General features: G+C 28.0%; 1 protein-coding gene across 1 annotated transcript in view; it reads left to right on the forward strand.

Moving 5' to 3' along the window:
* LOC123292894 (transient receptor potential-gamma protein) overlaps positions 1–7,010 on the forward strand; it is a 149,181-nt gene extending 142,171 nt beyond the window's left edge. The window contains exons 18-19 of the mRNA XM_044873608.1: positions 4,611–4,912; positions 6,822–7,010. Coding sequence (XP_044729543.1) covers positions 4,611–4,912; positions 6,822–7,010 — 491 coding nt within the window. The remainder of the gene's footprint in view (positions 1–4,610; positions 4,913–6,821) is intronic.
* Positions 7,011–17,490: the final 10,480 nt, after the last annotated feature.

A 17,490-nucleotide genomic window follows, 5' to 3' on the forward strand; every position in this document is an offset into this window, starting at 1 on the left:
ATATAGCTCTAATAAATACCGATTCACAATAAATGAATAATAATAATCAATACTACCTCAATACTATTCAAATAAGTATTCGCAATCTAGAAAAATATGGTGGGAGCGCAAATAAATACATAAGTATATAGTAAGGTAATAGAATGCACTAGTTATATGCGTTTCCACCATTTATTATACCATGTATATATGAAATATACATAGTATATTAAGTTTAGTCCAAAGTTTTTAACGCCTAAAAATATTCATGCTACGAAAAAAATTTTGGTATAGGTGTTCATAGAATCACCTAATTAGTCCATTTCCGGTTGTCCGTCCGTCCGTCTGTGGATACGATAACTCAAAAACGAAAAGAGATATCAAGATGAAATTTTTATAGCGTATTCAGGACCTAAAAACTGAGGTCAAGTTCGTAAATGAGCAATATGGGTCAATTGGGTCTTGGGTTCGTAGGACCCATCTTGTAAACCGTTAGAGATAGAACAAAAGTTTAAATGTAAAAAATGTTTTTTATAAAAAAATTAACAACTTTTGTTTGAAAATTTTTTTTGTAAACTTCACTGTTTACCCACGAGGGCGCTTATTAGGTGCAAATTTTATAGTATGCATTAATATGAGAATATCAGTGTGTGTGTAGCTATTTAAAAGTGGATATCTTTTTTTATTAACGTGACGTCAAAAAACAAACGATTGCTTCATCAACACTGTCTATACATGGTATTTCAACAATTAACTCAGTCAATTGTTTGTCTTCACTTGTTGTATTTAATATTTTGTGTTAAATTTTCTAATGTTGCGCTCAACTTCTTTAATTTTTTTCTTTCATAAGAACCTTCTCTTGATAATAATTAACCCAACAAAAGAAGAATTAGCGAAATTATTCTATCCGTTCTCAAGTTTTATCGTGACCAGGAGAAATAGGGGTTAATTTTTATATTTATAGATCAAATGATATTTATTTTAAATATGACTTCATTATAACTGGAGGGTAGAGAAGAGAAGGAGTGTGTTTTTAAAATGACGGTCTTTTATAGAAAGCTTCAATCTCAAAACCCATCGTTAAAAAAACCTTTTTTTTAAACTTTTTGATTCAATGATGGGTTCTAGAAATTCTGTACTTTGAAGAATCCGGATCTGCCTAAAATTCTTAAATTTTATGACTTCGATAATAAAAAAAACAAAACACCATTTTCTATCACATTGTATGGTGGGTATACGTTCAAAAGTCATAAATAGATGAAGGTAATCAGTAATAACCATTTATATTGATGAAATATTTATCTATAATCTTTACATTACGTCGTGTTCAGTACTTCCTTTATGTTCGTGGCGAACATTTTTATTTACATTTTTGATAAACAGAAAACTAGTGTTGTTACGTGTTAAATAAACTGTTAAATACATTTTTTATCCATTTGAACGATCATCAATTTATTTTTATTTTTTATGTTTTTTTATAAAATAAACTTTTCTTCTAATATAAGACCTTTTCTTAATTAACATAGTTCCCAGGCAACGCGTAGAATACATACAAAAATTAAATAAAAAATGCAAAAATCATTTATCCCATCACTCAACAAAGTAGACAATCCGTTTAAGATATGGCGCGTCAAAAAGTCCATTAACCCTAACTTGGATAGAAGGAGGTGGGAAATAAAATTACTAAAAATTGAAACAAATTTCTGTCCCTTACCAAATAAACTCCTTAATGATCACACAAACGTTACATATGGCAGGTAGACATTTCCCTCTCTCTCCCTCCTCTCAAAAAAGGAATAACATGGAATAACGCCCGAAAAGAAGTAACATGGTTTGATTAATAATAGTCGGAAAAGGAAGGAAGGAAGGATATGTCTACTAGCATTACGTGACATTTGTGCGATCGTTAGGGAACTTATTTGGCAAGGAGCAGAATCGTTCTTCAACTTTTACTCATTTTATTTTCAGCTCTCCCTATATCTCGAAAATGGCCGCCCTGCCATATAAATGAATATCAATGAATATTCATAAATTTTAAACTTACCGCTCAAGTAAAAAAATTTGAACTTCATGATAAAGAAATCCCCGACCAAGAAAATTTGAAAGAATTGTTAGACACGAACTTGTAAGCAGCCCCTCAAATTTGTAGTTATTAAGAAATGTCAAATATTAAGACTGACTGACCCTTAAATCACTAACCCTATTCAAATAGTTTCTAATGACTAGTGACATACGAATTAAATGCTTGTTTATATGAAACTGTCTTTTTAATAGAGTAATTAATTCAAAATAATAATAAAAAATTCCATTGAAATGAATATACTCATATTATAACGATGCAGATACCGAAAAAATTTAGTATAACATAATGAACTTCCGATTAAACTTTCGGCAAAATAATACCGAGGCCTATTTGTAGTAGATACTAATTAAACAATCCTATTCGAATCCATTCGACTCTATCGTACAAAAAATGAAGTCGCTTACAAAAATTTTAATTTTGAATAAATCGTATGCAAAATCTATGTGCAAATTCTGTATTATTTTTTGGGCTACATAAATAGCATTGCTGTATTGCACTGTTTTATGTCGTATAAAGTCTTCAAAAAAAAAAAACTGTTATGTCGTATATTTGTGTTGCGTCCAGTAAAAAATCTATGTTGTCATTTGGGCTAGTTATTTGTGTCGAATTACCAGAGTTTTCTAATGAAAACTTTAACATTACAGGAACCATGACACCACCAAAAATGCAACCGTACTGGAAAATTTAAAATTTAATTTTTGAACTAATTTCTTCGAACTACATGAAATATTTTTACATCCTTAATTTGAATTTTTGGTATTGTTTTCCAAAAAATGTAATTTTTGTATTTAAATGAATAAATTAGGAGAATATTTATTATACAGTCATATTGAACTTTTCTTCCAATCTTTCAACATACTTCACTCTCAAAATCAAATATGCCTGGAATATGCCTATTCATCCCCTTCAATAAACCAATAAAACATTATACCTTTATTTCAAGAAATTTACTAACGTTAATTAGAAAATTACGAAATTTTGAAACTTTAAGCGTCGATCAGTATTCAAGTATTTCATATCCTTTCATTTTATATACTCGTGATACATTTGTAAGCCCACGATTATACAGCTACGATTTTTTCGGTAAATACGATAAATTCTATGATGACAGCTAATAATTATCTTCTTTTCAAGTTTTCCCCTATTTAAGTGAACACTTAAATATTTCTTGGCTTCTCTTAAAGCAGAAACGGGAAAATGAGACACCTATATGTGTCAATATTAATTATTCTTGCAATAATCAAATTTAAGTCCAACACCTCAATATTGAGACTTGTGTTACACTCATTTAAAATTCACCAGAAAAAGACTTCTACTCTTCATTTTATTATTGTACGATTTCAGTACTTCAAAAAAACCGCTTTTAAATAGTTTTACGTTAAAATTTATCTATTTCATCATATTTCTTTTTTTTAAGAATTATACTTTAACTAGCTGCATCTCAGTTTTTACCGTTAACTGTGTAAATTTATCAATCCTTCTTGAGAAAAATGCGCTAAAAGTCGATTTCACTTTAACTTTAACAAAACCCTTTATAAAATACAGTTTCCTGTATGCTATCGCATAGGAACCGTGCATTTTTCCGGGATAAAAATTAGCCAAAGTCGTTTTCTGACATTCATTCATTCATCCATCCAAATTTTCACCATTATAATATACTATCGTGATACCCACCCGCTTCGCTGGGTTTAAAAGTGAAGATAAGTAAAGACCACCATGTTATAGGCTTCGCACCTCCCTTGCTCTCACTTACTCCCTTTCCGTTACACTCGAAATAAGGGTAGGGATTGTTTTACACAGGTAAAATTTATAAACAGTTTTTTATATTTTTAAATGTAAAACAGTCATAATTCATTGAGTAAATCAAAAAGATGGCCATGAACTTTTACATTGACTATTTTTACAGAAATCTGTAATTTATGGTAATGTCAGATTGAATTTAATTTTTTTAAATATATTTTTATAAATTATAGCTCATGTGTTATTCATGTATGTAACAGCAATGCTCGTATTGTTAAGTTTCATTCAAATCCATTCATTAGTTTTTGCGTGAAAGTGTAAAAAACAAACAAACAAACAAACAAACATCATTTCTTTCACATTTATAATATATAGTATAGGATATATCAGATTTAATTATACTCCTAAATAATATTAAGTACTTAACAAAAAACCTGCCCTAATATTTTCTTTCTCCAAAACAATTCTATTCTTAAAGATTTATGCACTTAAAAATTTCTGTTTTTAGTGATTTATACGTTTAAATAATTCTACTTTCAAAGAATACTATTCAAATTCTGAATTAAAATCGAAATGACATTCAAAAATTAATTTCTTATCAATTTTATAAATAATATAAAAACAATTAAAATATCTACGAAAAATATTTGTAAAAATAAATTGATATTTCGAACTTTATACAATTCGATCATCCATATATTAAAAAATTATACAGGTGCTCTAGCGGCATTACGTAGAAAACGAAAAAAATTCTCAGCGTCTAGAAACACAAGTCCTGTTATAATTCCAAGTCCTAATAATCCTGTAGAGCATGCCATAGCTGCTGTAATGACAAAGGGCACCAAGAAAGTATTAAAACGTGCAAGTAGTGTACCAACACGTGTAACAGAAGTTGTGCAAATGGTGATCTCACAAAAACATGAACAAACACAATCGCAACAGCAGAGTGTTGAGATACCAGGTGGCGGTGATCGACCAACAATTGATATCAACCCACCGTCATCTTCATCACTGCATCACCATCATCATCACCATCACCAAGGCCATCAACAAACTTTAACACCATCTACAACCGAGGAAAGTGTTGCCACAACAAGCACACAACATCAGGTATAGATTTAAGGTGCAAGCATACGTCCATTAGTCGTAGAATTCCCAATATTTTTTTTTATTTTGCTCTCAACAATTTTTTCTTTTCGCGTAGTATCAATTTTGTTTTAAAATAATTGAAAGTTATACATCATTCATTACACAGGTATTATCTACTCACTAATGATTCAGTCTCCTTCGGGAGACTTAAAATGTTCTGGTAGAGAAATCTTTCTAAAATTAATTACTGGTGTAAACGATAATGTGTTAAGAATCCATGAACTTTCTTTTCTGCAGGAATTGACGTATAGTACACTGAAAAAGGTGGAACGATGGTGTTCTATATTTGATTGCAGGCAGACCTCTTCACTTCTTGAATAATCTGAAAAAAGAACTTATTTTAAAAACGAAAGGAAATTTTTATGGGTTAGTTTTTATAATGAATAAACAACCAAAAAAAGTTTTTTTGTAGTAATTTTGGATTTAGGTCACTCCCCAAACTATGATAAAACACTTCCTTTGTTTAAGTGGTATTGCATTGATTGAATTTTATTTGGATAAATGTATATTTTATTAATTGATTTGGTTAGTTATTTCGTAAATTAGGTCTCTGATCCAAATTTGGTAATGAGCATAATCTTATTTTTTCAGCTTATTCAGGAAGTGAAGAGGTTTGCACTCAATTATAGAACACCCTGCATACGCTACTCGTCCACAAAAGATGCAGTTTTTCCACAAACGATGCAGGAAGTAATCTTATTCATATACAAATCAATACTTACGCATAAACGCTAAAATGTGTCTCTATGTATTTCGAAGCCCATAAAGCCAATCTCTATAAAAATTTTAATGGTAATAGTTTACTTTCTTTAGACTGATCACATTGCAGCGGCTAATTACTTTGTTCCTACGGGAATATACACAAAAAAAATTCCATGACTTGATGATTAAGCCTAGGGCGCTAAGGCTTCTTTAGAAGGCACTAGTAACAACTATTACCAATATAAAGAAAGTTTTGGAAAGATTTATTACAAAAAGGCGACCATTATTTATATACAGTATCATGTTGACCATGTGATATCTATACATATGTTGGTAAGAAAATTATTTTTTACAAATTAGCAACTGCTTTATTCACCAAGTTTCACACTTACTTAGGACCCAGAATAACAAACCAAATAAATTTTCAGGTAAGTTAGCTATTTAGTTAATTAAAATTTGCACACACAAAAACTTGGTGAAAAAAGAAGCCAGAAAACAGTGAGTTGCTAATAATCATTTGAAGTGATTCTCTTATATTAATAAAAATAATTTTCTTTATCAATAATTTGCATTTACCTCACAATCGCAAATCATTACGAGGAGGTAAATAGATTCCGACAGAATCTGTAAAGGGGTACATTTCCCCCAGTATGAAAGGCTTAATATCGAATAATTCAGTCATTGCATAGTTAATATATTTTTGTATAGTTAATTAGATATTTTTGCTTTATTTTAAGATTTTTATTTGTAGCAACCTAATTATTTCTCCCTTTCCCAGTATCATTTTAGAATCCTTAAAGCTTTACGCATGTAATAGAAAAATATCACAAATATAAATTATATCAGAGGCTAGAAATAAAAATTCTTTAATATTGAATTTATAGGAGTCTTTAATAATGAAAAAAATGTTTTTGAAAGACAAAATCATTGACCCGAAGATTTAAAAAAAATTTCTACTCTTTGGATGAAATTTCCCGAGTCGTGGATCTTGGCTCTAGAAATTTCTTTAGCTTTAATTCTATCTATATTGTTTCGAGGAATTCATAAATCCTTTGTTGGATATTCTAGGATAGTATAACCACCAAAGTCTTCAATCAAAGAACATATATTATATTTCTAAAAAGAGATTTTTTGAGAATGATTTATTATAAATTTATTCAAATTATAGGGAGCGACTTCATCTCGAGAGCCACTGTTGACATCATCCAGCACAACAACGGGCACTGGATCTGCACAAACTCCCGACGATGATGATGATAATAATGTATACAATAAACCACCTCCATTTGATATGCTACCAAAATTACCTGGTGTAATACCTGTTAGTGGTCATAATATTTCAACTGGATGGTTATAGAGATAACTTTATCATTACTTAAATTATTTATTTATTTTAAATTATTAATTTATTTTATTTTTTAAATGCAGTATTGATCTTCCAGTTACCATTTACAGTAATTTTAATTTTATTTTTTCAATATTTCTAAACGAATGTAAAGAAGGAATGTATTCGGTTCACTGCCTAGGATAGTAGACACTACAACTAAAATCGTATAGATTCGGGTTTACTTCGTTCAAAATCGTGCAAAAAGCCAAATATGCGTATACATACCAAAGTATTTATGATCACAACTAGATCCGGCTCGAAGTACCAAATTGTTTAATCTAATTATTATTTAAAACTTCTTTACATTCTATAAATAATACCAATGTTTATAACTTTTGTTTTAAACTTTCAAACATAAGTGTCTTAAAAATGAGTATCGATTTCGATGTTGTTTTGTATATTTTATAGCCTAATAGGCTCAATTTTGATTTAGCTACGTACATAAGTAGCCTCAAAAGTTTAAACAAACCACATTTTTTTTAAGCTTTGAAGCTTTTGCTAAAATAAAAAATCATATTTAAATAAGTTTTACAAAAAATTTAGGCAATAAAATATCACATATCTTAGAAAACCTTTCACATGACTTAGTATTTTACTTATTGTAATTAGAGAATCAAATTTTACTTAACAAACAGTTTGGAAAATGTCTTTCAATTTTTGTTAACCCAAACATACATCAAAATCGATTCTTATTTTACACAAACACGGTTACTATACTTTACATCGTCGTAATTTAATAAAATCCTTGAGATATTAGTCAAGAAAAAAACTCAGTCCATTATGTGTTAAATGTTATTAGAGAACTAATTGATGTTTCTAAAGTTAATATCCAATCACGTACCTAAAATATATTTAGTTGTAACATAATATTTTCTTTAGAAACACCAAAATATATATATATATATATATATATATATATATATATATATATATATATATATATATATATATATATATATATATATATATATAAATATGATTGGAAAATAAATATTTAGACAATAAATTCAGAAAGTATTCAGACAATTTTCTTCTATTAAGTTTATTCGGGTTTGAAAATATTTTTCACATATTTTTACAACATTTTGAGACACCGACATCATTCTCTTTTGATTGATCTTCAAAAATAGTTTTCATCTAAATCAAAAATTTTACGACAGTTTGGATTAAAATTTCCAGAACACTTTGATTAATTTTACAACTATAAGAGAGGTAAGAAACCAACTTAAATAAAATAATATTTAAAGAAACAAAAAAAAAAAAAAACAAAAACAAAAACAAACAAAAATCCGTGAAAAATATAATGCTTTTTTTGGAAAATATTCATTTTCCAATCACCAGTGTTAGTTTTAATTTTATAAATTATTGTTATCCCAACATTAAAAATTTAAATATAAAAAAAAATAAATGAAATTTTTAACAATTATCATTTCAGTCCAACATTTTTATATAGAATAAAAGTGTTCAAGTGTTTCGAGTGCGCCTAAATATTATTACAATACTCAATGATGCTGTTTAATTTTTAGCATAGCCTTGTGCAGTGCAAAGCACAGTCGTGGCATATTACACTATACAAATATAGGGTTTGGTTTTTCAGCATACCTAGTCTAAGGTGTTTTTTTTAAGTGAAAATCACACGATAGCATAGATATATATTTTTAATAATATATTTACATTGGAATGTGTAAAAAACAAATTCCATATTTATACAATCTCAGAATTTTGTGTCAATAAAATCATTCTATATATATATATATATATATATATATATATATATATATATATATATATATATATATATATATATATATATATATAATACACACACACAAAAATTATATATCTACTGTCTAATGTTTTTTTTTTCAATACTAAATTTATACAATGAGTTTATTGACAACCAAATTATGAAATTGTATAAACATGAAATTTGTTTTTTACACATATTCCAATCTAAAAATATTATTAAAAATATAGTTTTATGTCATCTTATGACTCCTCCTTAAAAAACACCTTATACAAGCTATGCTGAAAAACCCTGTATATGTATAGTGTAATATACCATAATACGCAATCTTATCATAATGGTGTGAATAATAACCCGAACGACAACACAAAAATATGGTAAGAGCAACTATTTAATTTTATTAATTAGTTGGGAGTCACCATTAAAATAAGAGTACCTAACTTACAACAAGGTTTCTTATAATAGTTATGCAGTTACGTATTTCAATTCGTAGAAATTCGTTTCTCCTTAAGCTTACCTTCTTCGTGCAAAGCCATGCAAGAAAACGAACGCATCATAAACCTATACATTTACGAAACAAATAATTTAGGCTCAACGAAATATTGGTTTTAGTCAATGTAATTTATCCTATAGTATTAAAAAAATATAGTAAATAAAAAATAGTATATTAAACAATAGTAAAAAATAAAAACAAGAAAGTAGATAAAAAAAATTTAATCAAATTCTATTTAATTATTTTCAGTTTTTATAAATTTGGCTATTTTGCCTCAATTGTTATTTTGTAAGGCGATTATTCTAAAATTTAAATAACTAAAAAAGTAGATGAATTTTATACTCCACACAAATAATATTTAACTTTTGTATTTAAAAAAAGTTTCATTTTATTTGCCCAAGAAATTCCTTAAAGTAACGAACCCATTTCCGATTTTATACATTTCTGAAAATTACAGACTCAATTATAAAAAAAAAAGAATTTTTAAGTGGGAAAAAATTAATTTGCGTAAACTAATTTTTTTTTTTACTAAGTAATACAAACTTAATTTATTTTTTGTGTAATAAATTCCCTCTGGCTGGCATCTAGAATTATACAAACTAATTACGTGCCTACTTGTCCGCGGTACAGCACTCTTTTAAATGATTAATACATAGTTGAAACTTCGTGAGTGGCTTCCTTTTGGCAAGTCTACCAAGCTTTCTCTATATGAATTTTTTCGAAAGTACTGCGTTTTCAAACGAGCATGATAACGGCATATTTAGACTATATCGGTTTGAGAAAACGAATTTGTCGAGAAATATAATAACATTATTAATTATTATTAAACAATAAAATATTTTGTCGGAAAAAATACTGCATCGATGGTCTTGCCTATTACCTTGAACTTGCCGTTCTGAAGTTTTTTTTTTTTCAATGCATATCATGCTCATTGAAAACGCAACACTTTCGAAAAAAGTTTTAGGGAGAGAGTTTAATAGTCTCGGCAAAAGAAAGTCATTTACGAAGTTTCAACTTTGTAGAAGGGTTCGTTTATTACGTTTGATTTTGAAATCAGAGAAATGATGAAAATAACTAAAGGTATTATGGTCCTAGGAAAATATCTGGCCTACCACACTTCACGTCATCGAAAATAGAAACGCCATAAATTTAGTATATCATAAGACAAAAAACCTCCAAGTGTCTTTTCTTCCTAGACATTTTTTGGTTCCAAATTATACCTTTAAAACTTCCCTTATTTAAGGTTATTTTTAACCATATTGATTTCATGAATCATTTCTATATGATTTAAGGAATTTCTGTCAAATTTTACTGCTCTTCACTTGATTATAGTTAGGACTAAAACTATATGCATAAAATCATATCTTTAAAAATTATAAGTAAAAAAAAAAAAAAAAAAAAACTATCTTTAAAAATTTCACTATAACGAAACAGTCCAAAGACCAAATAATCGTTTCTAATTAATTAAAATCTACTTTTAAATAAAATGTGATTTAGCCATACTTATACCTACACCTTTTTTAATGTTTGTAATTATATTATCCTAAAAACGAAAATAATGAAAAATCACAATTTTTACATGAATTTCTTTCCCCCGATAATTTGAAAATTAAAAATTTATTCCACAAATCTTCTTCATCGCACAAATGTAATTTTTTATATTTAATTTTCAACACAAAAACATGTAACTTCTGTATTATAAATTGTAAAAATAGATGTAAAATAAATCGAACCGAACTATATTCAAACAGGCAGAAAAAAAACTGGATTGCCAATTGGAAGTCATGTTATAAAACATGAAAAAACATTATTTGCAAATGTTTTTTCAAATTGTTTTAAACATTTTAGAAGTTATTAAAAATGATAAGTCAAGTCTTTATGAAATTTTCTGCTTTTTCTAAATAAGTGTGTCTCAAAATCAAATCCTGCATTAAATTTTCCTTGAGTCAAAAATGAATTCCCGAAATTCGACCAACTTTTTTGCTTAACTGACCGTGCGTAACCGATAAAAGCGCTTGAAATCAATTTATTATACTTGGTCGAAGTTTTCCGATTCCGAGGACCAAGAACTTCCATTTTCCGGAGACCGAGTCCTTCCGAAGTAATCCAAACAGTGGTTAATTAAACTACTTAAGACGGTTCTATACACATTTTTGATTGACGTGAAATCATTCTTTGATTGGCTTGAAACCTCTTAAATACTTATTGGTGAAAACAAATTTTTATAAAGTTTTTCCCGATAAGAATGGTTAAAGTTACAATAGAATTTCAAGCACTGCGATTGTACGCTTTACTCTGTCGATTTGAAATTGGGATATGTTATAGGTATTCATATCTGCCCTGGTTACTTCTTCTAACTGCCCCGGTTACTTTCTTTTTTCGAAAATCCTCTTAATTTTTCCAATTTTCATTGTTTACACCCAGGTACTTTTTCTTATTCCAATATGCCTGGATGTGAACAGGGAAAATTGGGAAAATTAACAAGATTTTCTAAAAATAAAAACAACCAGGGCAAGTAGAATATGAGTTCAAATGGATAGAGTAGAGGGTATAATCGAAGTGCTTGAAATTCAATTGTTACTTTAACCATTCTTATCTTGAAAAACGCTTTTATTTATAAAAATTTGTTTTCACGAATAAATATTTAAGAGGTTTCAAGCCAATCAAAGAATTCAATAAATATTTTAGAGGATTCTTTAAAAAATTATAAAGTTTCACGCTTTTAAAAGAATGATTTCACGCCAATAAAAAATGTGTATAGAACAGTCTTAATATGTGAAGGTAAAAAATCATCATATTTACTAAATGATGATTTTTAATCGTAAGTATTTGGTTCAATTTTCAATACTATTTTAATAAATTTAAATTTTAATCGTTAAAAACAAAGATCTAATTTTGAGACATCTTATATTATATCCCAGCTTCCGAATACTGCCCATAAACTTTTTAGTTTAATTTATATCAAACACAATAAAATGACGTTCTTTTTATTAAAAGAACATTTTCTTGTATTCAATATTTTTACATCTAATTTACAAATGTCTGTAAGCTACAAATGTAAGACGTAAAATAATCTAACCAAAAAGCAATTGTTCAAAACGAATACGCTATAAAAAAAGAATTGTTGTATTTTTTTAACATGAATTAATGATGTGTAATAGAATTTTTAAATGGACTGAAGAAATATAAAAAAAAAGTTTAACACCAAATTTAAATATATTAGCTACAGTAAAATAATAGATTATATTCATATAAACTAAAAAATTGAGGATCGTCTTTTAAGAAATTTTTTATTATGATAAATTTATGGAGTGTGCCCAAAAAGCTAATCTAGAAACAGACACCTTCTGGGTGCGAAAATTTCACGTCTTTATTTTACTTAAAACCTAATTTCAACGCCACATTAAAGCAATAAAAAATCAGAGAATGCAAGCAGTAAGGCTCGTGCGCTCGGGTGGGGGGGGGGTCATCAAATTCACCCCCACATTGAGAATCTCCCTATATAAATTTAAAACTACAGATAATAAATACTTATAATTACAATTAGTTGTATTTGATTTTAACTACCAATATAGTCCTGTAAATGCAGCCATTTTTGAAACGCATTTATGATTAGTTAGCTGTTCAAGTGGTTACAAGTACACGATAGAGAAGAATTTATAAAAATTTTCAAAACCGCGATCAATGAATATGAATTGGAATTGTGGAAGCCATGGCTCGCGTCAAAACAGACTCAACGCTCGAATGTACAGACTGATTCAGTTAAAGAATATTTTCGGATACCTACATGTTATTGACACACTTACAGATTATATTTTTAAACCATCGCAATTTTTATCAAATTTTGCTTGTCTCTTTCCCAACAAATGGCAAATTTTGATGGAGGTTCTTGCGCTCAACTTTTGGAACCATTCTCTTAAATTTTTCACGATGATTTCCGTAAAATCTAGGTCGACGAAGTTAATTTTGAGTAAAAAGCATTGTCGGATAGGGTGTCAAATATTCACAATATTTGCAATTAAGGTGCGTTTTCAAATGTCTACCAAATGCTTCGTGTTCTTGTAATTTTTTTTACTTATGGCAACAGCGACGAATGAACGCTCCTTTTCAAGTTTGCGTCGTCTCAAAACAAACATTCGATCGAAAATGTCTGAAAATCTAAAAGCTAATAAGGCTCAGCCTCGCTCAATACACTGATAAAATACTCATTATAAAAGCCGACCGTCTTTTCTGTAAATTTATCACCCTCATACATTATATATCTCTTTCGATTCGAACTACAAATGAATGTATACATCGCATGGTAAATTAATACAATTGTCGGGCTTTTATAATGCACATTTTATCTGGAAAAAAACTATTGGCTGTTTGTTCCATCCTCTTTAATCCATATTTGTGTGTACACCATAAATTTATCATTTTATAATTAAAATTAAACTAGTTTTATCAGAATAAAAATGAATTTAATGTTTGTATCAAATATGTAATTAAAACTTATAAGTGTGAAAAACACTTTTTATTTTAGACTGTCAGCTAGTGCACGAAAAAAATAAACAATTTTCTTACAGTCTGCCAACGATAAGGGGCATATTTACAGCCACAAGAATCAGAAAAAATATATTTTAAAAAAAACATGCATAACGCATTATAACAGAACAACTTTTTACTATCTGCCATAAAAGGCAAGACAGTTCAATATATCTAAAATTTATTGGTTGACTTTTTCCTCATTCACAAACTTCATAGCAACGAGAAAACCATTTGCCAATAAATTTTTTGTGAATTTTTTTTGTCTCGCGTTTTATTCAAAAGAATATCAGACTGTAAAAAGTTGTTCTGTTGGTTTTACCAACAAATGTTACCATGCATTAATGCGTTATGCATGTTATTTTATACATGTTTCCACTGCTTGTGACTGTAGTATGTCCCCTATCATTGGCAGACTTTAAAAACTGTTAATTTTTTTCTGTCACTATCTGACTATCTATTTCATTTAAATGATAAAAAATAGCTAACTATAACTTTTCAAACTAAATTGATGATAATTCTTGCTTAATTATTATTGGGATAGTAATTTGGGCATTATCATTCATTCAATCCTAAAGTTTTTAGTTGCAAACTAAACCACCAGAGACGGATTAAATGTTGAAATCGTCCTGGGCAAGCACCTCAATGGCACCCCTCTAGTGGCCATATTTTATAAATTTTAACGAGTAGGTACTTATATAATAGATAGGTAGCTTAATCTTTCTTCAAAAACTTCCAAGCGCGTTCTCCTTTCTATCCTCATATCCCTGGTCCGTGCTGAGTTTACCTCGCGGAAAATCCGGCCCTGGACGTCTCAGTTTAATAGCAACGCCAACAATAAATTTTTCAAAGTTAGTTAAAAATTAGAAACTTTAAAATAATTATGTTAATGACATATTCTTCGTTAAAAACTATGATAGATAAGTGAATTAAGATTATTTTTGACACCATATATCCCAAAGCTTTAAGAACTGGCAAGTCAACGGGCAATAGGCTTTTTTCCACTAAGACTAAATCCGATAGATAAGAGTTTCTAATGATTAATCATGATATGTAGATAACAAAACACAAAATAATTTTTTATAAAAAATAAGGACATTATTATTTTTAGAAAATAAATTCAGTTAAATTAGGCATTCAATCACGTGACCGCGAACACCAATAACAAAGTGTTACGCCACGCCAAGAAAAACACTATTAATTTTGCTTAGATTTTAATAGAACGAAGCAGGTTATTTTATTTATTGTTATACACAAAAAAGATTGTTTACTTACAACTGCTTACAACTTTCATATACAAAAATGGTTGTTTGAGAATTCGTGATGTCATTCAAGACGCCATGGCACTCTACACTGTCTTTGATGTAAATTTGAAATGTTTTTTGAAAATACAAAATGCATAATGCAAATAGTGTTTTTTTTTTTTTTAGTAATATTTTTTTAATAATATTTTTTGATATAAATCAGGTATAACGTATAAACCAATTTTTCAAATTTAGGACAAAAGCCTATTATCTTTTTTTGAAATGTTAAAGTTACCTATTCACCAATATGATTGAATTTATAAAGCAATTAAGCTAATTGAAACACCATTTTATTTGTTTTTAGTTAAATAGCTTAACAAATTGCATTCGTACTTAAGAAAAAAAAATTGAAAACGTATTCCTTTCGAAACAAATCAATTATTTCATTCAATATTAAAAGGTAATGTGTAATTTAAAAAAAAAAAACTTATGTATCAATTATTATCATTATAAATATGATTGGCTAAAAGTAAACAAAAAATATGTAGATTTTCATAAAAAAGGGCCCATAATTAGTTGAATGCTGAACGTTTTTCACGGTTTTTCTTTTATTTGAAATTAAATATTATACATAAATTATATATGAAATATATGCGCAAATAATATTGTAATACTTATTATAATTAATTTATAGCCTAATTTTTTACTGATAATTATTAAAAAAATTATTATATTATACACACAAACACAAACAATGAGGCCTTATAATAAAAAAAAATTATATTGTTATGTGGATACAAATATTATGTAATGTTATGTAACATAATATTTATATATAAAAAAAAAAAAAAAAATAAATCATACAAAAAATTTAAAAAATATATATATATTGAATCTAAAATTAAATTGAGTGTCTTTTTTTATTCTCCCTTAACTCCAAAAGATGATACTAAAAGAATATTCGTGGTGCATTTTCTCTATTAAGTTCCAGTCGAATTTTAAATGATGAAAAATTTACATTGATGTCATCTCAAACAACAAAAATAAATCTGCCGTCCGGTTTTTCTACAGGATATTTAGGAAAAAATAGTAGTTATTAAGAAAACATACTTAAGAAAAAACAAACCCAAAAATATTTTGATAAAAAAATAAGAACCGCAGGGCTTTAGATCTAAACAAAACAATAAAAACTGAGACTAAATACAGAAAATATCGCGTTTTTCGCTTTTTATTTTCGCCTTGTATGACTCGCAGAAAATCCGTTCTGGTCTCAAATTTTATCTTTTTATTAAGGAATTTTCGTTGCAAAATAATATAAAGTTTCCGTTCAATTTTCGAAAATGCAAAAATGGCGATTCGGAAAAACCTTGCGCGATCGGTAAGGAAACATCTACCTACAACGCAAGCGTGAAAACGCAAAGGAAAACTGTAATTTATAAACTATAATGTATGTTTTGCACATAATGTATGTTATATGTAGTATATGTTATTCATTATAGTTCTTAAATTATCATTTTTCTTTGCGTTTTCACGCTTTCATAATGCATCTACGAGATTAATAATTATGCAAAGATTTTGGAGCAACTCTTAACGAAGAAAATAATTTTTTTAAATTGCCGTTGGATGTTTCGTTACCGATCGCGCAAGGCCTTTCCGAAGCAACCATATTTGCATTTTTGCAAATTATGCGTAAACATTATATTATTGCAACGAAATTGCTTTTACAAAAAGATGACATTAAAAGTTAAAACTTGATACCAGAACGGATTTCCTACTAGTCGTTCAAGCCAAAAAAATAAACTGTGTTTTCTAGTAAAGTTTCAAACAAATTTGACATTAGCTAGTGGGACTTTTTCCGTTGTTTTTTTTTTTTTGCCCTTGAATCCTCTACTTTTCGTTTTTTATCAAAATCTTTTTTCCGTTTTGTTTTTTTACAAAGCCTGTTTTTCGAATTTTTTTGATTCTTTTAAAACCACTTACTAGGTTCCAATTTTTTCCAAAGTTTGTTTTCTTACCGTTTTTCTACCGGACAAGATAATTATTTTAAATTTTAAACTCTTTTGCTTATACTAATAGCATTTTAGAAATTAACTAATTAAAAAAATTTAATAATTTAATTTACATGTATATCGTTGATAATAAAATTAAATTAACATACCACAATAATTTTATTTTAGTATCAAATTAAATCAATTAAATTAAATTATAGTAGCCTTGTTTACTTTTTTACAAGTGATAATAGAAACACCAGCACTATGTTCATAAGTAAGATTACTATTTAGTGAAATCAATCTGAAAGGAAACCTGAATTAGAGGCTCAATAAAGAATTCAACTTTATACAACATGTATCTCATAAGTAAAAAAATTCAAAATTTAAAAAAACCAAAAAACCTTCGATAAATGCGGTTTTATCGTTATAGCTCTCTCCTGAGCCGATT

The sequence above is a fragment of the Chrysoperla carnea genome, chromosome 2, assembly GCF_905475395.1.
Source record: "Chrysoperla carnea chromosome 2, inChrCarn1.1, whole genome shotgun sequence".
Taxonomy (NCBI): domain Eukaryota; kingdom Metazoa; phylum Arthropoda; class Insecta; order Neuroptera; family Chrysopidae; genus Chrysoperla; species Chrysoperla carnea.